The 19,701-nt window shown below is 36.5% G+C and overlaps 1 protein-coding gene across 10 annotated transcripts in view; it reads right to left on the bottom strand.

Moving 5' to 3' along the window:
- Window positions 1-19,701, bottom strand: part of ARMC3 (armadillo repeat containing 3) — a 111,489-nt gene that overhangs the window by 78,470 nt on the left and 13,318 nt on the right. For all 10 annotated transcript variants that reach the window (XR_008510344.2, XR_008510342.2, XR_008510343.2 and 7 more), the window contains 4 exons: window positions 15,076-15,193; window positions 5,088-5,213; window positions 1,866-1,934; window positions 1,431-1,606 (listed from right to left, as the gene is read on the bottom strand). Coding sequence is in view for 7 of the 10 variants with exons in the window: in XM_024253749.3 (XP_024109517.1) it covers window positions 1,431-1,606; window positions 1,866-1,934; window positions 5,088-5,213; window positions 15,076-15,193 (489 nt within the window). In the remaining 3 variants the exon portion in view is untranslated. The remainder of the gene's footprint in view (window positions 1-1,430; window positions 1,607-1,865; window positions 1,935-5,087; window positions 5,214-15,075; window positions 15,194-19,701) is intronic.

Here is a 19,701-nt window from a genome sequence, read left to right as displayed (position 1 = left end):
TTAAGATGAGGTCATCCTGGAGTAAGGTGGGCCCTTAGTGGTGTCCTTGTACAATTGGTATCCTTAGGAGAGAGAGATGACAGAGGGAGGGCTTGCTGGGATACAGCCACAAGCCAAGGGATGCCACCAATGGATGGCCACTACATGAAACTGGGAAGAGGAGAGGAAGGGTCCTATCTGGTCTCAGTGGGGACGTGGTCCTACTGACACCTTGATTTTGGACTTCTGGCCTCCAGAACTGTGACAGTCTGTAGTTTTAAGCCACCTAGTTTGTAGTACTTTGTTACAGCAGCCCTAGGAAACTAATACACAGTTTTTAGCCAGTACTGCTGTTAAGAATTGTGGAGGTAATCATTTTGATTTCTTCTTGATTAAGACAATAGGGAAATATTGCTCTAAGGAGTCTTGGGATTTAAAACACAAACACACTTACAGGAATATTTAATCGAATGAGTTAAAGCCAAAGTGACCAGAGAAGCGAAAAGAGGGGCTGAGCTTCTTTTTTAGGGTTTTTTTTTTAGGGAGGGAGGGGTGAGGGTGAAACCAGTCCTGTCGAGTAGCAACGGCATACTGGGCCAGGAATTCTGCTTTTGCTGCATTTTGACATGAGCCTATTTGTCCCTCTTTGCCTGAATACATTGCCTCTCCATTAATCTTCTTCTTCACTCTTGTTTTGGTATCTCCTCATTCCCTACTCTATTAATGGCCATTTAAAATTTGTGTCTTTCCAATTTCAGGTGATCTAAAGCTCATCAAATGTGCACGCTAATTGTTAAGGAATCTAAGCAGCAGAGAAGGCTGTTCAAAGTGTCAGGAAGCTGACCTGCTGTGGGCATGAGGGTGTGTGTGTGTGTGTGTGTGTGTGTGTGTGTGTTCTGGGGGTGGGGGTGCAAAGGACAGGACTGTAGGGGAGGGGAAGTTTGGCAGTTTCTTTCCGTGAGAAAGGAAAACAGCACAGTGAGGTAGCATCTTGCTATTGTGGACAATGAATTCTGTCCTGCATACTGAAATCACTAGATTTTTAGCAACAAATAGGCCTAAACCAAAATCTCAGTACATTGAATAGAGTATATATTATATCCAATGTGCTTAGACCACCAGGGTTCAATCATTAGTAACTGTGCAGTTTCCACATGTTAGATTTCCTGTTTCAAAAGAAGTACATTTTATTTGCATGCCATTCTATTCTTTAAAAGCAAATACATTTCCAAAATACTTTTTCACAGGAGACAATGACTTACAAAATGTGAAAATTGAAAGATATCTACATTAAGCTTCCATTATTTTTTTGTCTGAATGATAAATACCAGTAACAAGAAGATCTGATGATGCAAAACTGGTGAGTTTTTAAAAGCTTTTCTCTATTTTTAATGGGAAAATAAATTCTAAAATCAGCTTTTATCAGAACACTTTTTAGAAATTAATCTTACCTGCACCAAGTTGTAAATGCATTCCATAGAATTCTTCTTTACATCCGGGTCGGGGCTACTCAGTAGTCTGATGAGTGGCTCTAATCCCCCATGTTCAAATATTTGCACTTTACTGGTGTACTCTGCAGACATGTTTGCTAGACAAAGACTAGCAAACTCATGGATAACTACTTCTTCTGTGTATCAAAAATAAATAACACAAGTATGCCAACTGCTTATTATTCAGCCACTACTTTAACATATGCTTTGGAAACCAAAGCTCCACAAATTGTATCTTGCTTAAAGCTCGCCTCTTTTATAAACTCAAAATTGAGCTGTGGTTTGAGAGATTTTAATAACACTTTATAATATTTCATGAATGATTTTCAGTATATAGTTTAATCAAGTGTAAAAAACCAGTTCCATTTTTTAAAATGATATAGAATGCAAAGTTACCTTCTGGAGCAAGCTGGGCAATGACAGAATTCATGACATCTAACTCCCTTAACAATTTTTTAACGTCATCTACAAAGGAAGAAACAGAATACTGATGTTTATTAATAATAATAATAGGCCGGGTGTGGTGGCTAATGCCTGTAATCCCAGCACTTTGAAAGGCTGAGGCGGGTGAATCACTTGAGGTCAGGAGTTCGAGACCAGCCTGGCCAACATGGCGAAACCCCTACCCTACTAAAAATAACAAAAATTAGCCAGGTATGGTGGCTTGTATCTGTAATCCCAGCTACTTGGGAGGCTGAGGCAGGAGAATCGCTTGAACCTGGGAGGCAGAGGTTGCAGTGAGCTGAGATCACGCCACTGTACTCTAGCCTGGGCAACAGAGTGAGACCCTGTTACAAAATAATGATAATGGTAGTATCTACTGAACAGTCCCTTATGAGACAGGTAATATTATTACCTCATTTTACAGATAAGGAAATTGAGGCTCAAAACCACAAAGCAAGTGGTGGGGCAGGTTTCATGCCTAAGTGGGGCCAACCCCACACATTCTCTAGCCTGCCTATATTCCTCGATCATGAGCTGTACTTCCTTCTAAGACACTAGAAACAATAACCATAAAAGTGCAAAGTGTGCCTAGAACACATATCAGGAGAGTTGAGTTACTGTGCCCTACATTTATTTATTATGTAATAGTAATTTTTGTGTGTGTGTTGCTGGGAGGGTATTTTTAAATTCTGATTTGAATAAATCTTGTACAGAATGCAAGTAAGAATTATCTAGCCTATTTTAATTAATACATCTTGATTGCTTATATTCAATTTGATTATTAGAAATGCCAAAAATGCTTAAAAATAAGTATATTGACTGTTTTAAAGTGCATTTGTATACTATTTTTGTCAACCTAATTAAAGCTAGACAGGTATGCCTGTGTGCAGAGCTCTAACCTCAGTTCCACTATTAACCACCTGCATGACTTTGGGCAAATAAACTAATGCTTTGAGATATCTATCCTACTTTTCAAATAAAGAGTTGCATAAGACGTATTACAAAGGTTTGTGTGTGTGTTTTTGTTTTGAGACAGGGTTTCGCTCTGTCACCCAGGCTGGGGTGCAGTGGTGTGGTCATGGCTCACTGCAGCCTCAATCTCCTGAGCTCAAGCAATCCCCCCACCTCAGCCTCCCAAAGTGCTGGGATTATAGGCGTGAGCCACCATGCCTGGCCACAAAATATTTTTGTTTCTCAAATTCAATGGTATGTAAGTACAATAAAACATAAGAAATAAAAAAATCTTCCCTTTTTTGGTTATAATTTTCCTTTTTTTGTTTTTGGTTAAACATTCATTATGATACTAACATAGAATTGTTACACAGATAATCCTTGTGATAAATTTAGGAAGGCTCATAATTCAATTGAGTACTGCCTTATTTAACTTCTGTATGCCTCTGTTACCTCAGATGTAAAGGGAATAATAATAGTACCTACCTCACAGGGCTGTTAGATAGGATTAAATGATTTAATATATCAATAGCACTTAGCACAGTGCCCGGCCCCTTGTCAGTGTATGTAAGTGTTAACTAGTATTATCATAGTCTAAGTTGGTGGGACATGCACTCCGCCATGACTGTCCTCATCCTGTTGCCATCTCCGGAAACACTCCCAGGCCCCTGCCTTACAGCACAACTACCATCAGAGCTCCCAAAGTCACTGCCTTCCACTGACTCCTCGCACAGGGCCCCATCTGCTTCCAGCACCGCAGCTGCCCACAAATGCAGTCTCTGTAGCTGAGGCTGTAATGGCACAGACGCCACACAAAACCGCCCTTCCACGTCTCTCCCCAACTTCCACTCATAACCGTCCCTGAACACACTCATACCACAATCCCTGCTGGGCAAGGAATAAGGAGGCCTCGCTGTCACCACATGGGGTCCAGGGAAAATGGCCGGGGGCGGGTGGGCAGGAAGACTAGCAAAGAATCCGTGCTTGTGTTTTGCTGAGATGATCACAAGACGGGGAAAGGATAATGATTTCGGCCATGTACCGTGATAGGCATGTGTTTATTCAGAGCAGCCTAAGTTTCATGTTAGAATTCAGTCCACTAAGAGTGTCATTTAAAATTTATTATGAGTTACAGGGTTTTTGGTGGCTGACTCAAAAACTACCATTAGAAAATGACAAGGAAAATATACCCTGTTCATAAGTCAGAGACTGCTTTTATTGGCATGGTGTTCAAATTGATATTCTAATGGACATAATAGCATCTTTTAACTAATATTATACCATCATATTCTATGATACTAATATGTTATTTAATATATAATATAATTACATATTAATATATTATACTAATATATTAATATATTGATATTAATTGTATATTGCTATTAATCACATATTAATGTTAATCATGTACACATTATTAATGTTACATAATATATTAATTATATATTATATATTGTATATTAATATAATAATATGACATATATGATTCCAAGCAAGTAATAGGTCTGATTTAAGGAGTAAATGCACTTTCTAAAATTCATTCTTTTGAGACACAGTCTCACTCTGTCACCCAGGCTGGAGTGCAGTGGCACAATCTCAGCTCACTGCAACCTCCACCCCCCGAGTTCAAGCGATTCTCCTGCCTCAGCCTCCCAAGTAGCTGGGATTAAAGGCACCCGCCACTATTCCCGGCTACTTTTTGAATTTTTAGTAGAGACAGGGTTTCACCATGTTGGCCAGGCTAGTCTTGAACTCCTGACCTCAAGTGATCCACCTACCTTGGTAAACGCACATTTAAATTTATTTTTTGCAAAATATAGTTTGCAGTTTCAAAAAAAATGAGTTTATCAAAACTCTTTAGGCTTTGCTCACTATGAAATATATATGAAATGTAAGATACATATAGGCAGGCAAATTACATTACACTAACTCAAGAAAAATGATTTTAAGAGAAAATGATTGCTCTCTCAGCTTGTAGGACTACATCACCATTTCTGAGAGGAGTTTTTGCATGGATGTGCTTGCACATATTTTCCTATCTTAAAATTATCCCTTAAAATGTGAAATCACACATTTGCTGCATTATACTGATAAAATGTTTTTTGTGAACATGAAAGTCAGTTTAAATAAAATTGAAACAAATTCCTTGATGTTAAATTTAAAAGAATGATAATGCATTAACATGGGATTATTTGATTATTTTTAAAAGTTGATACTTACTATTAGAAGCCAGGATTCCAAATATCATAGTAGCATTTCTTCTTACAATTTTGTCTTCATGGGTGAGTAGCTTAGTTAAAGGTTCCACAGCTCCAAGTTCAAGGAGGGTTGTTTTATTTTCCTCACCTGACATCACACGTAAAATAAAACCACACGTGGATATTATCGATCTCATCAGCATTCTGCCTCGTGCCATTCCAATTTCTTATTTGCCATTTGCCTTTCACATTACTCTTGGCTTCTGTTTGTATTTCCCTCAGAATAAACTTAAAGGACAGGCATCCCGGACATTTCCTCCTCTCCCTTCCCCTGTTTACAAAGCTGGCTTCATCTTGTCTTCAGTTCTGAGCTCACACTGTACCTCCTTGGAGCAGTCCCCCGCAATCACCCTATCTACTACTGTCACCACATCCAAGTCTGTCTTACCCCTCTTTATCCTGCTGTATTTTTGTCATATCACTTAACAACCTCTGTGTTTTGCTTGCCTATTCCACGATAACTCTCCATAAGGACAGATGCCCTTTCTGCCCTATTTTCTCATACCCTTGGTGCCTAGGACAGTGCCGGTCATGTAACAGACATTCAACAAATACTTCCTTGCATAATTAATTAGTTCTAGCCCTTTTTTGTAGATTTGTTAGAATTGTCTATAGATGTCATCACATTAATTTTAATGTGCCAAAGCGACTGAGCTAAGGGATGCACAAATAGCTACTAAAATGTTTCTGGGTGTGTCTGCAAGGGTGTTCCTGGAAGATATTAGCATTTGAATCTCTAAACTGAGTAGAGATGTGAGCTCACCAATGTGAGTGGGCAATATCCAATCTGTTGAGGGCTTGAGTAACAGAGGGTGTAAAAAGGAAAAATCCTCTCTTTGTGAGCTGGGACATCCATCCTCTCTTGCCCTGGGACATCGGAGCTCCTATTCTCAGGCCTTGGAACTCTAGGACTTTATAGCAGCTTTGGTTCTCTGGCCTTAGGACGCAGACTGAATTACACCCCTGGCTCTCCTTATTCTCCAGCTTGCACATGGTATTGTGGGACTTCTCAGCCTCCACAATCATGTGAGCCAATTCCCATTACAAATCTTTTCATATATATCTACATATGTCCTATTGGTTCTCTTTCTCTAGAGAATCCTGACTAATACAATGCAAAAGATAACTGTAATAATAGAGAAAACAAATTGAGGAGGGGTGTTTATGGGAACTCTACTTCCCATTTTTCTTTTCTTTTTTCTTTTTTTTTTTTCTTGAGACAGGGTCTTGCTCTGTCACTCAGGCTGGGGTGCAGTGGTGTGATCATGGCTCTCTGCAGTCTCGACCTCCTGGGCTCAAGCGATTCTCTCACCTCAGTCTTCTGAGTAGCCGGGACTACAGGCAACCACCACCATGCCTAGCTGATTTTTTTTTTCAAACTTTTTTGTAGAGATGGGGTCTCACTATGTTTCCCAGGCAGGTCTCAAACTCCTGGGCTCAAGTGATCCTCCTGCCTCAGCCTCCCAAAGTGCTGGAATTACAGGCTCCACAAGACACTGTGCCTGGCCTCATTTTTCTATAAACCTAAAATTGCTTACAGAAAAAAAGTCTAGAAATTTTTTTAAAAGATATTCTACAAATTGTGAGAAAAATTCTGCAAATATATGTCTGATACAGAAGTAAAGGATATATATCCAGAATATATAATTTCTAAAACTGAATAAGAAAACAACCAAATTTTAAAATATATGTGAACAAATGATTTGAACAGATACATCACCAAAGAGGATATACAATGACAATAAAGTACATTTTTCTCTACATCATTAGTCATTAGGGCAATGCAAATTAAAACCGCAATGAGATACCACTTCACACCCACAAGGATTGCTGTAATCAAAAAGATGAACAGCAACAAGTGCCAGCTAGTGTAGAGAGAAATTGGAACCCTCATAAATTGATGGTGAGAATATAAAACAGTACAAATCACTTTGGAAAATGGTTTGGCAGTTTCTTAAAATGTTGATGTACACCTACCATATGACCCAGGAAAACTGGTAAATCCATATAATGGTAGCAATAAAAAGAAATGCTATAATATGAATTAATCTCAAAATAATTAGGGTGAGTGAACAGAACCAGATTATGTCATCTTCTATAAATCAAATAGAGATAGTTCTACCCCTTTTTCTAATCAGTGAGAAAGTTTTTTTTTTGTTTTGTTTTGTTTTTTCTTTTTATTATTGTTGTTATTATTATTATTATTATTATTATTATTATACTTTAGGCTCTATGGTACATGTGCGCAACGTGCAGTTTATTGCGGCATTATTCACAATAGCAAAGACTTGGAACCAACCCAAATGTCCAACAATGATAGACTGGATTAAGAAAATGTGGCACATATACACCATGGAATACTATGCAGCCATAAAAAATGATGAGTTCACGTCCTTTGTAGGGACATGGATGAAATTGGAAATCATCATTCTCAGTAAACTATCGCAAGAAAGTTTTTAACTACAAATTTTCTGGATGCCTTCTATTTCTTTTTCTTGCCTGATTGCATTGGCTAGAATCTCCCATACAATGTTGAATAAAGGTGATGATAGCAGACATCCTTCTCTTGCTCCTTATCTTAGGGGAAAAGCATTCAGTTTTTTACCATTAAGCGTGTTGTAAGCCATAGGTTTTTTTTGTAGATATCTTTTATTAGGGAGAGAAAGTTTATATCTATTCCTACTTTGCAGACATACTTTATCAGGAATGGATGTCGGATTTTGCCAAAAAGGTTGTTTTGCATGCATTAAGATGATCATATGGTTTTTCTTTTTTCTTTTAAAAAATATATTTTTTTCTTATTGCTGCTGTAATAACAAATCTAGTGGTTTAACAACACAAATTTATTATCTTATGGTTTGGAAGTCAGAAGTCTGATATATATCTCAGTAGGTGAAATTCAAAATGTTGGCAGAGCTATCTGTGCTCCTTGGGAGCTAAACTCGATGGCAGAATCCATTTCCTTTTCTTTTCTGGGTAGCATTCCTTGGCTAGTGAGCCCCTTTCATCTTCAAAGCCAGAAATCACGCCCTTCTGACCTCTGTGTCCACCATCATGTCTTCTCCAATTCTGACTCTCTTGCCTTCTTCTTTCACCAATAAGGGCCTTTGTGATTGTGTTGGCCCAATCTAGATAATCCAAGGTAATCTCCTTATCTCAAAGTCAGTTGGTTAGGAACCTTAATTCTATCAGCATTCTTATTTCTCCCTTGTCATGTAACATACTATTTTCATAGCTTCCAGGGATTCTGATGTGTATATTTTGGGGTTATTTTTCTACCTACCACACATGGTAAAATACTTTGATTAATTTTCAGTTATTAAACCAACCTTGCAATCTGGGAATAAGTCATTTAGTCATGATGTGTTAGCTTTTTTTATACATTGTTGAATTTAATTTGCTAACATTTTGTTTAGAATTTTTACATCTATATTAATGCTTACTGACTTGCAGATTTCTTTCTTTTCTTGCCTTTAGCTGTTTGGGCCTTTATACAGTAGTGGTGGCTTCACAGAATGAATAGGGAAGTATGCCATCCTTTTCAATTTTCTGAAAGTATTTGTGTGTAATTGGTATTATTTCTTCTTTAAATGTTTGGTAGAATTCACCAGTAAAACCATCTGGACCTGGAGTTTTGTTTGTGAGAAAGTTTTTAACTACAAATTTCAGTTTTTGTAATATAGAGCTATTCAAGCTGTCTTTTTTTAGTGAGCTTGGAAATTTACGTCTTGAAATAAACTTGTCCACTTAATCTAAGTTGTAGAATTTATTGGTATTAATTTATTCATAATATTCCTCTTATCCTGTTAATATCTGTAGGATCTCTAGTGATGTCCCTTCTCCCACTCCTGATATGGATAATTTGTCTTCTCTCTTATTTTGTCCATCAATCCATCTCAAGGTTTATCATTTTTATTGATCTCAAAAAGCAGTTTTTCATTTTTATGGCTCATCAAATTTTTTTGTTTTCTATTTCATTGATTTATACTGAGCTATCTATTAAATCCTTATTATTACTAACTTTTGGTTTAATTTGTTTTTTGTTTGTTTTTTGTTTTTGTTTTGAGACGGAGTCTCACTCTGTCGCCAGGCTGGAGAGCAGTGGCATGATCTCAGTTCACTGCAACCTCCATCTCCCTGGTTCAAGAGATTCCCGTGCCTCAGCCTCCCAAGTAGCTGGGACTACAGATGCATGCCACCACACCTAATTTTCTGTATTTTGGTAGAGACAGGGTTTCATCATGTTGGCCAATATGGTCTCAATCTTCTAACCTCATGATCTGCCCACCTCAGCCTCTCAAAGTTCCGGGATTACAGGTGTGAGCCACTGTGCCCAGCCTTGTACTTCTTTTTCTAGTTTCTTAAGATAGAAGCTGAGATTACTGGTTTGAGACTTTCTTTGTTTTCCGGTATTGGCATTTAGTGCAATAAACTTCTCTCTAAATACTTTCAGTGGCATCTTTTGCTGTGTTTTAATTTTCAATTCTGATTTTTGTTTTGATTTCTTCTTTGATTCATGAGTCATTTAAAAGTATGTTATTTATTTTCTAACTACTTAACAATTATCCAGAGTTTTCTGCATTATTGATTTCTAATTTAATTCCATGGTGGTATGAAAATACATTTTGTGTTATTGGAATCACTTAAAATTTATTGAGGCTTATTTTATGGCCTAGAATATGATCTATTTGGATAAATGTTCTGTATGCACTTGAAAAAAAAAATGTGTACTCTACTGCTCTTGAAGTGTTCTGTAAATATTAATTAGGTTAAATTCACTGATATTGTCAAATCCTTTATATCCTTATATATTTTCTATCTACTTGTTCTTTTATTTATTGAGAGGAGTATTTAAATCTCCAGCTTTAATTGTGGATATCTATTTCTCCTTGCATTATTAGCTTCGTGTATTTTGAAGATCTCATATTTGGTACATAACTGTTCAAGATTTTTCGGCCAGGCGCACTGGCTCATGCCTGTAATCCCAGCACTTTGGGAGGCCGAGACAGGTGGATCACGGGGTCAGGAGATCGAGACCATTCTGGCTAACACGGTGAAACACCGTCTCTACTAAAAATACAAAAAATTAGCCGGGTGTAGTGGCGGGCGCCTGTAGTCCCAGCTACTCGGGAGGCTGAGGCAGGAGAATGGCGTGAACCCGGGAGGCGGAGCTTGCAGTGAGCCGAGATCACATCACTGCACTCCAGTCTGGGTGACAGAGCAAGACTCTGTCTCAAAAAAAAAAAAAAAAAAAAAGATTTTTCACAGTCTTTTGATTAACTGATCCCTTTATCATTATAAAATGACCTTCTTTATCTCTGGTACTACTCTTTTCTCTGTTTACTTTTATAATATTAATATTTCTGTTACTAATGCTTGGGCTTTCTTTTGATTCATGCTAACATGACATATCTGTTGTCATCCTTTTGCATTATTTTTGTCTTTATATTCTAAATGCACTTCTTGAAGGTGGCATGTGGTTTACTCTTGTTTTTTATCCAATATACCAATTTCTCCCTGTTAATCAAGGTATTTAGGACATTTATATTTAATTGATTTTTGATACGGTTAGATTTAAATCCACCATCTTGTTATTTGTTTTTTATATGCCCCATTATTCCATGTTTTCTTTTTTCTTCATATTCTGCCTTCTTTTCTATGTATTCTGTGAATATTACTGATTCCGTTTTATTTCTTTCATTGGCTTATTTAATATCATCTTTTATTTTGTTATTTTAGTGGTTGCATTAGGCTTGCAGTATACATCTTTAACTTATCACAGTCTACTTTGAAGTGGTATTATGCCACTTCACATATGAAATCCTAACAATAGTATACTTCCATTTTTTCCCTTTCTACCTTGGGGCTGTTGTTGCCATATATTTTATTTATACATATATATCAAATTGCACAATATATGATTATTTTTGTTTAAAATAATAAATTTGCTTTTGAAGTGATTCAAATAACAAAACATCTATGTTGCCATTTCTAGCACTCTGTATTCTTTTTTGTAGATCCATATTTCCATCTAGTGTTATTTTCCTTCTGCCTAAAAGGCCTCTTTTTATTATAAGTAGTAGTGTAGATCTGCTGGAAATAAATTATTTTAGCTTTTTTATATTTGGAAAAAAAAATGTTATTTCACCTACGTTTTTTGAAAGATTTTTTTTCTGGATATGTAATTCTGTGCTGAAAGTTTTTATTTTTCTTTTATTCTTTAAAGATTGTTGCTCTACAGACTTCTCACTTGCATAATTTCTGATGATAAATCATCCTGATTTATAATTTGTTATTATCTTTTGTCATCCTTATCTTTATTTGAATGTAACATGTTTTTACTGATTCTAGCTGCTTTTAAGATTTTCTCTTTATCACTGGTTTTAAGCAATTTGATTATAATGTACTATGGCATAGTTTATTTCACATTCTTTGCACTTGGGTTTTGACAAACTTTTTGGATCCATGGATTTAGAGTTTTCATCAGATTTAGGAAAAGTTTGGCCATTATTTCTTCAAATGCTTTTTCTGTCCCTGTCTCCCTTTTTCAGAGACTCCAATTACACACATATTGGACACTTGAATTTTTCTCATACCTCATTGAATCTCTGTTCATCTTTTTAAAATCTCTTTTCACTGTCCTTCATTTTGGACAGTTTGTGTTACTATGTATTTAAGTTCATTAATCTTTTCTTCTGCAATGTCCAATCTGCATTAATCAAAGCCTATGTGTTTTTCATTTCAGACATTGAAGTTTTCATCTCTAGAAGTTGTATTTGCATCTGTCTTATAGCTTCCATCTTTTCACTTTCTAAACATATAGAATACAGTTGTAATTAATCTTTTAATGTCTTTTCCTACTAATTCTAACATCTGGGTCAATTTGATTTACTCATTGATTTATATCTTATTATGCATTTTTTCTGCTTTTTTTCATGCCTGGTAATTTTTTTATTGGTTGCAAGACATTGTGAATTTTACCTTCTTGTGTAATGGATATTTCTGTATTCTTAAGATTTTTTTCAGGGACAAATTAAGTTACTTGGAAACAACTTGATCCTTTCAAGTCTTGCTTTTAATATTTACTAGGTAGTGCTAGAACAGTGCAAAATCTAGGACTAATTATTTCTCATACTAAGGCAAGACTCCTCGGTGTACTCTACACAATGCTCCAAGAATTCTGAAGTTTCCGCCTGGCTGATGGAAACAGGCATTACTCCTAGCCCTATGTGAGCACCAGGCACTGTTACCCCAATCCTTTGGGTGCCTCTTGTTCCAACTATTACCCTGATATGTACATGCTGCTCACTACTCTTCTAAATACAAGAATGAGACCCCTTACACATCTGCTGAGTTCTCCTTCTGTGAAACTCATTACTCTCCTTTACTCTGTCCAGAAAACTCTGAATGCCTTTATTTCTCTGGACTTTCAGGTTTGTCTTCTTAACTCAGAGAATCCACCAGGTTACCCTTTCCAGTGCTATGGCCAAAAAGCTCTCCAAAGTCAAAAATCTGAGGCAATCGTAGGGTTTACTTCCCTTATTTCCTGTCTGTCAGTGGTCACTGCCCTTTATTGTCTGATGTTGATGGTCTTGTCAACTGTTATTTCATATATCTGGTTTATTTTCTTCATTGTTTCCGCCAATAGAGTAAGTCTACTCTACTTTCACATATTGGGTCTGTTTCATTCATTGTTTCAAGCAGTAGAGTGGTCCGTCATGGCCAGAAGCCAAAGTCCTATCATTTTTTTTTTTTAATTTTAGAAAATACTACTAGTATAAAACATCAGACTGAAAATTATTTCTGTATTGATTTCATGTGAATTACATGCCTATTTCTTCATGTCATGCAAAAAGAGATAACACATAATAAGATACACGTGACAGCCAGATGCTGTATAATGACTCTATAAGACTGAATGGGATTCATGCTGCCATAGATGTACAATCCAATATCTCCCTGAAATTTGACCCAGGATTCTACACCATCCACTCATCCACTCAAAAAGATATAGTACCTTCCAGAAACACTCTGGTTTACATCTGGATTCCCAATGATGACCTGAGTGACAAAGCAAGGTGAGTATTGAACCCTTTGCTAATTGAATGATTTGTTGTTCTCTCATTCATTTTCCAACACAATATGTCAAGTATCATTTATTTAAAACAAAATTGTCCCTATCTTAGTTTGAAATGGTTTATTTAAAAAAACCAGTTTAGTTATACTAAACTCTCAATTAAATTAATATTCTCAATTAAAATGTCATGCAACATAATAAAAGTCTAATCTTATCATTTGTAATAATATGAGGACTAAAATATAAGCATCTTGATGTTTTTAAATCCTCTATGAATAAACCTTTCAGTAGAACCTGATGTGTAGTATTTATAATTTTTAAATAAGTTTTATGTTTTACAACAATGTTAGTTTTACGGAAAAGTTACAAAGACAGTACAAAGAGTTTGCACATACCTCAGACCCAGTTTCCCCTATTATTAACATTTGATATTAGTATGGTACATTTTTTACAGTTAATGAACTAATACGAAGACACTATTATTAACAAACGTACTTAGTTATTCGGATTTCCTTAGTTTTAACCTAATATCTTCTTTCTGTCCCAGGATCCTATGTCATTACTCACAATGCCTCCATTATGTGAATTTCTCAAACTTGATTGTTGTAGATAGCCATGACAGTTTTGAGGAGCATTGGCTATGTATTTTGTACCTGAACTGGGATTTGTCTGATTTTAAAAATCATTATTAGACTGGGGTTATAGATTTTTAAGAAAAATAACACAGAAATAAAGTGTCATTTTTATCACATCATATGAAGAGCACCTAATATTGATAGGACTTATCACAGTTGGTGGGGTTTTTTTTTTTTTGGTTGGTTGGTTGGTTTTTTGAGACAGGGTCTCTCTCTGCTGCCTAGGCTGGAGTGCAGTGGCACAATCTCAGCTCACTGCAACCTCTGCCTCCCAGGGTCAAGCAGTCCTCCCACCTCAGCCTCCCAAGTAGCTGGGACTGCAGACGTGTGCCATCACACCTGGCTAATGTTTCTATTTTTTGTAGAGGTGGGGTTTTGCCATGTTGCCAAGGCTGGTCTTGAACTCCTGGGCTCAAGTGATCCTCCCACCTCAGCCTCCTGAGTAGCTGGGACTAAAAGCATGTACCACTACACATGGCTAGTTTTTGTATTTCTTTTTTTTATAGAGATGGGGCTTTGCCACATTGCCAAGGCTGGTCTCAAACTCCTGGGCTCAAGTGATCCACCCACCTTGGCCTCCCAAAGTGCTGAGATGACAGGCATTAGCCACCACGCCCAGACGTGTGGTGTTGATTTTGATCATGTAGCTGCGGTAGTGTTTGTCAGGTTTATCCATTGTAAGCTTATTTTCCCGCATTTCTATATTGTACTCTTTGGAAATAAGTCACTCTGTACACCTCCCACTCAAAGAGTTGGAGGTTATATTTCACCTCCTTGAAGTCAAGAGTGTCTACATAAACTATTAGGAATTTTTCTGCATAGCAGATTTGTCTCTTCCCTTCCATTTATTCACCCATTTTATTTATATCAGTATGGACTCATGGATACTTATTTTCCACCTGGATTGTAAGCCAATACTGCTTTACTTTGTTGTTCTAATTGTTCCAGCCTTGACTGTTTGGAGTTCTTTTAGCTTCTGTGACATTTGCAATTTCTAAAACTACAATGAAACTTTCAGAATGACTGTTCTACCCAGTGACTAAATTACTCCTTAAGATTAAGCTAGGAACTCAGGAAGAGAGATTGCTCTTAGGTAATGCATTAAATAATGTTCTGGTTGTCTGAAATAATTCATCTGACAGCAAGTAAGTTAAAGACTAGGAAGAAAAGTGCCCAAGAGGTAGTAAATATTTTAAGAAATTAATGAAATGGAAAGATAAACTGAAAAAAATCCAAACCTTTTAAAGCAAATTTATAAATGGCTTCACATGCTTTAGCCAAAATTTCTTCTTCTGGAGAATTAAGCATTAACACGACAGTTGCTGCTTTTTTGCTTTCAATCATTAATGGATCAAACTGAAAGGCAGAAAGAAAACTATCAGTTTCACATATGAGCTTTAAAAATCACATTAAAAATGAATGGGTCTTAAAACTTAAAGAGAATGTAATCTTGCAAAAAGGATGTGGTCACCGCCCAATAAGTGCACTGCAAAGTTTTTCATTAAAAATACATCAACCGCTAGAGAAACAATTGTCAGCATTGGAATGCCTGGGGTATGGTGGGAAGAGCAAAATGTTTTGGAATCTGACAGGTCTAGTTTCTCAATTTAGCCATGTGGAATCAAATGAATTATGCTCCTAGAATGTCAATTTCTTTTTCTGTTTGATGAGGATAATAGTACCTATCTCAAAGGAGCAAGGAAAGGAGTAGAGGCCATGTATGTAAAGCACTTAGCACATCATCTGGCACATGACAGATGTTTATCAAATGATATATTATAATGCTTACTCAATACACAAAATCCTTGAATACCTGTGTATGTTTTATTCTATGACCATCTCAATAATCAATACTTGCTTTCCAACCACTAGACTCTAGAGAAGCAGGAACTACATATGTAAAACAATAAAAAAAAAGCAGTAGAAAACAGCATATAACAATGTAAAATTGAATAAAACCTGGAACAGGGGAAATGATAATATAGTCTAAAGAAAATATAGGACTCTAAGAAGACCTGTGTCCTGAGAATTCATGTGTAATTGAAATGTGTAATTGAACTATTGTTCATAGCACATACAGGCCTTCTGTGGTCAAAGAGAAAACAAATTATTACACTATTTTTCTTCCATTTCCAGAGACTAATGAAGGATGGAGTTCTGCTTAGGATAAAGGAAAAAAAACTGTATTTCAAAGCTTTAGCTGGTTCTTTGTGTTGGCTTTCTTATATAGACATCTTACTATGTCATGGAATATTTTTAAGATTGTTTTGTCTTAGGTAGAGAATGGAGAAATATATTACTCTGATTACTCAAAGGAAACATAATTGTGTGAGTTTGGAAGAGTAAAGAAGAAAAAAGATAGCAAGAAACAATGACCTGAAAGGACATAGCCAGTATAAAACTTCCCTTTTGGAGGAGAAATGGCTGCTGAATTTTAGAACAGCGTTGTCTAACACCCAAAGTAAAGCTGCTGTTTTTCTATGGCTCCCACTATACTAGAAGCTATAAAAGTTATAAAAGTCTGTTTGTTCTTAAAGCTCTTAGACCCTTTTAGAGAAGACAAATCTTCAGTAAAAAATCAGTTGTGTACAACAGGTTGGTGGCACTTGTGTTTCTAGACATGATCCAATGAGAAAAGGTGGCCTCTAGCTGAGCCAAGAGGAATGGCTGGGATGCTGGCTGCAACACTGATCATGAGAGCAGAAGGCCCTGGAAATCCACAGAAATCTTAAGGGAGGACTTCTGAATGTAGTTAGGGTTTGGGGCTTGAGAACCATCTTCTTTAGGTATTAAAGGGTAGCCCCAGAATGCCCTAGGACCTCACATCACCCAGGTGACACATGTGGCTTACTGACCATGGCTTTTTTTAATCTGAAAAGTTAGGAAGCTGGAGTATGATCTCTTCCAGATATAAAATTCTAGGATTTTATGAAGTGCAAAACATATGGCAGAGACAATAAATACTATGATGAGTGTGGGGAAATTAATTTGAAACTGGGGTAAATAGAGAAAGCTCCATGGATGTGGTAGAACTTCAGATATGATTTGAAGAACAGATAAGATGGGATGGATGGCGATAAGAAGGGAGGATATACAAATGGGGAAAATAACACAAGGTGGTTTAAAATGGGAATATTTGTTTATGGTGGATAAAATATTAGCTTGACCAAATAGAAAATATACAACAAGAAGCAGAAATAATATTGAATAATAAGAAGAAAGACCTCAGCAAATGACCTATACCTTTCCTTCTCCTGGCTGTTTATTAAAGATGATCAACAAAGGTCCAAGGGAAAAGGATTGTGACTCTGGAAGTTTATGTCTGGCTAGGTTATCATTCAGATGTTCAGGCATTCACAAACTCAAAAAGTATATCAACCATATACTCTTAAACAAATTGCTCAGGCAAAATCTCCAGCCACAACTTGGGAGGACCAAAATATAAAAACAATTGTGGTGGATCAAAAAATACAGTAAAATGTATTTTGCTGTTTAGCTTACTAAAAGTTGCAGATGATGTGAATCATAATCCAATTTTTTTTTTTTTTTTTTTTTTTTTGAGATGGAGTCTCACTCTGTCACCCAGGCTGGAGTGCAAAGGTGCGATCTTGGCTCACTGCAACCTCCACCTCCTGGGTTCAAGCTATTCTCCCTGCCTCAGCCTCCCGAGTAGCTGGGATTATAGGTGCCCACCACCATGCCTGGCTAATTTTTGTATTTTTAGTAGAGATGGGATTTTGCCATGTTGTCCAGGCTGGTCTTGAACTCCTGACCTCAGGGAATCCACCTGCCTCAGCCTCCCAAAGTGCTGGGATTACAGGCATGAGCCAACTCACCCGGCCAATGCAATTCTTAAGAAAGGATTCCTGAAGTGATAATGATTTATAAGGAAAAAAAACTAATAGTGGCTTGGAATTAAAACAGATTTTTTTTTTCAACAAAACAGGTAAAGAAAATTTTTGGTTTTAAAGAAAATTTTTGGTTTTAAAAAAAGAGGAATATTGCCTAGCTATTATTTATTTTTACATTAATAGAAAAAATGTAGGTTAAAATGTGTATTTAATAGATAGGCTACCAACAAGTAACCGAAGTTCCACACTGCCAGAAAGAAAGGGAAACAAAGGAAAACTGCTCTATTCAGAAAAGGGACAGAAAATACAAAAGAAATGACAAGACGAAAACATAGCAAAGAAAAACCACAACTTCAAATAAAATGATAGGAATAAAATCAAATATGTCAATGATCAAAATAAACATTACTAGGGTAAATAAATCCAACTAAGGCTGTTAGATTGGATTAAAAAGCAAAATTGACTCTCTTTGTGTTATTAGGTATTTCTTCCACTTGATCTTCCAGAATATTAATTCAGATCCCTCCAACTAAGATATAGAACATTTCCAGTATCTCTGAAGGTTTCCTCACACTCCTTTCCTAAGCCACCCTGCCCCCATGAGAGATAACCATTATTCTGACTTTTAAAATAATCACTTAATTTTCCATTTTTGAACTTCATATAAGGAATCATACAACATTCACTCTTTCATATTTGGTTTCTTTAGCTCAGTGCAATACCTGTTGCAGTTCTTTCACATTTCTGCTTATATAGCTAAGTCATACTTCTTATGGCTATATAATATATTCCAGTATGTAAATATACCAGTTTGGGTTCTTTTCTTTCCAGTTTGAGGAAATCATAAGTCACAATGAATATTCTTTTACATGTCTTTTTGTGGATACATACATTTCTCTTGGGTATTTATCTAGGAATGGAATTGATGAGTCATAGAGTAGACATATGTTTCCCTTTTGTAGGTACTGTTGAACAGTTTTCCAAAGTGGTTTTATCAATTTACATTCCCACCAGCTATGAATGAGAGTTCCAGTTGCTCTACATCCTCACCAACACTTGGTATTGTCAGTCTTTTTAATTTGCCTTTCCAAAGCTCTTCAATCATAGTTTTAAATCCATCTGCTTTTCATAGTTATTGTAGCTGGAGAAATGCCTGCTGCCAGTTGCTCTACATCCTCACCAACACTTGGTATTGTCAGTCTTTTTAATTTGCCTTTCCAAAGCTCTTCAATCATAGTTTTAAATCCATCTGCTTTTCATAGTTATTGCAGCTGGAGAAATGCCTGCTGCTACCTGCTACTACTATATCCTAGACAGAAGAGAAGTGTTCTCATTACTTCTGAAAGTTCTCTCCTGTCTCTTTTACTAATTCCGACTCAGTAGCATCCATCTATCATTCAGCTTTGTCTTCTGCTATTATGCTTGAGAATCCATTAATTTTTCTCTATCTGCCCATAGATGGGTTTCCTGCAGCACCCACAGTGTTCAGGCTCTGAGGGGTTCTTGGTAGCCAACCAGCAAGTGGTGAAAGATACAGCTTGACTTTTTCGATTACTCCCACTACAGAGATTCTTCAATTGCATTTGGAACCCCAGTCCATTTATTCCCTCTGCTTTCTCTCCCTTTATCAGCTTTCTCCCTTCTTCCCCTCTTAAGTTGCTTAGATTGCATGTTCTATTATCTGAATAACACTTCTGCTAAACTGTAAACCTCCTTGTCTGTCTTTTCACCAGATGAATCTTCTCAAACCCAAACCACAAGTGAACACTAGTATTTTCTTTGCATTTATACCCAAGTGTCCAGCCATTCTCAAAGAATGTTAAACTAGAAGAAAATTAGTATAATTATAAATTCATGACCAGAAATTGAGAGGGCCTCACTGCAAACCAGGTTTCTACATTTCTTTTGTAAACTTGAGTTTTCCTTCTCAAAAGAACAAAATTATTTCAAACATTTCTACTATCCTTGAACATTTAACACTCCTACTTCCCCCTTTCTTTCCTCCTCATCCAG

This window comes from Pongo abelii, chromosome 8, assembly GCF_028885655.2.
Source record: "Pongo abelii isolate AG06213 chromosome 8, NHGRI_mPonAbe1-v2.0_pri, whole genome shotgun sequence".
NCBI classification, from domain to species: domain Eukaryota; kingdom Metazoa; phylum Chordata; class Mammalia; order Primates; family Hominidae; genus Pongo; species Pongo abelii.
The sequence above is the reverse complement of the archived record's forward strand: the minus strand, read 5'-3'. Positions and strand labels throughout refer to the sequence as shown.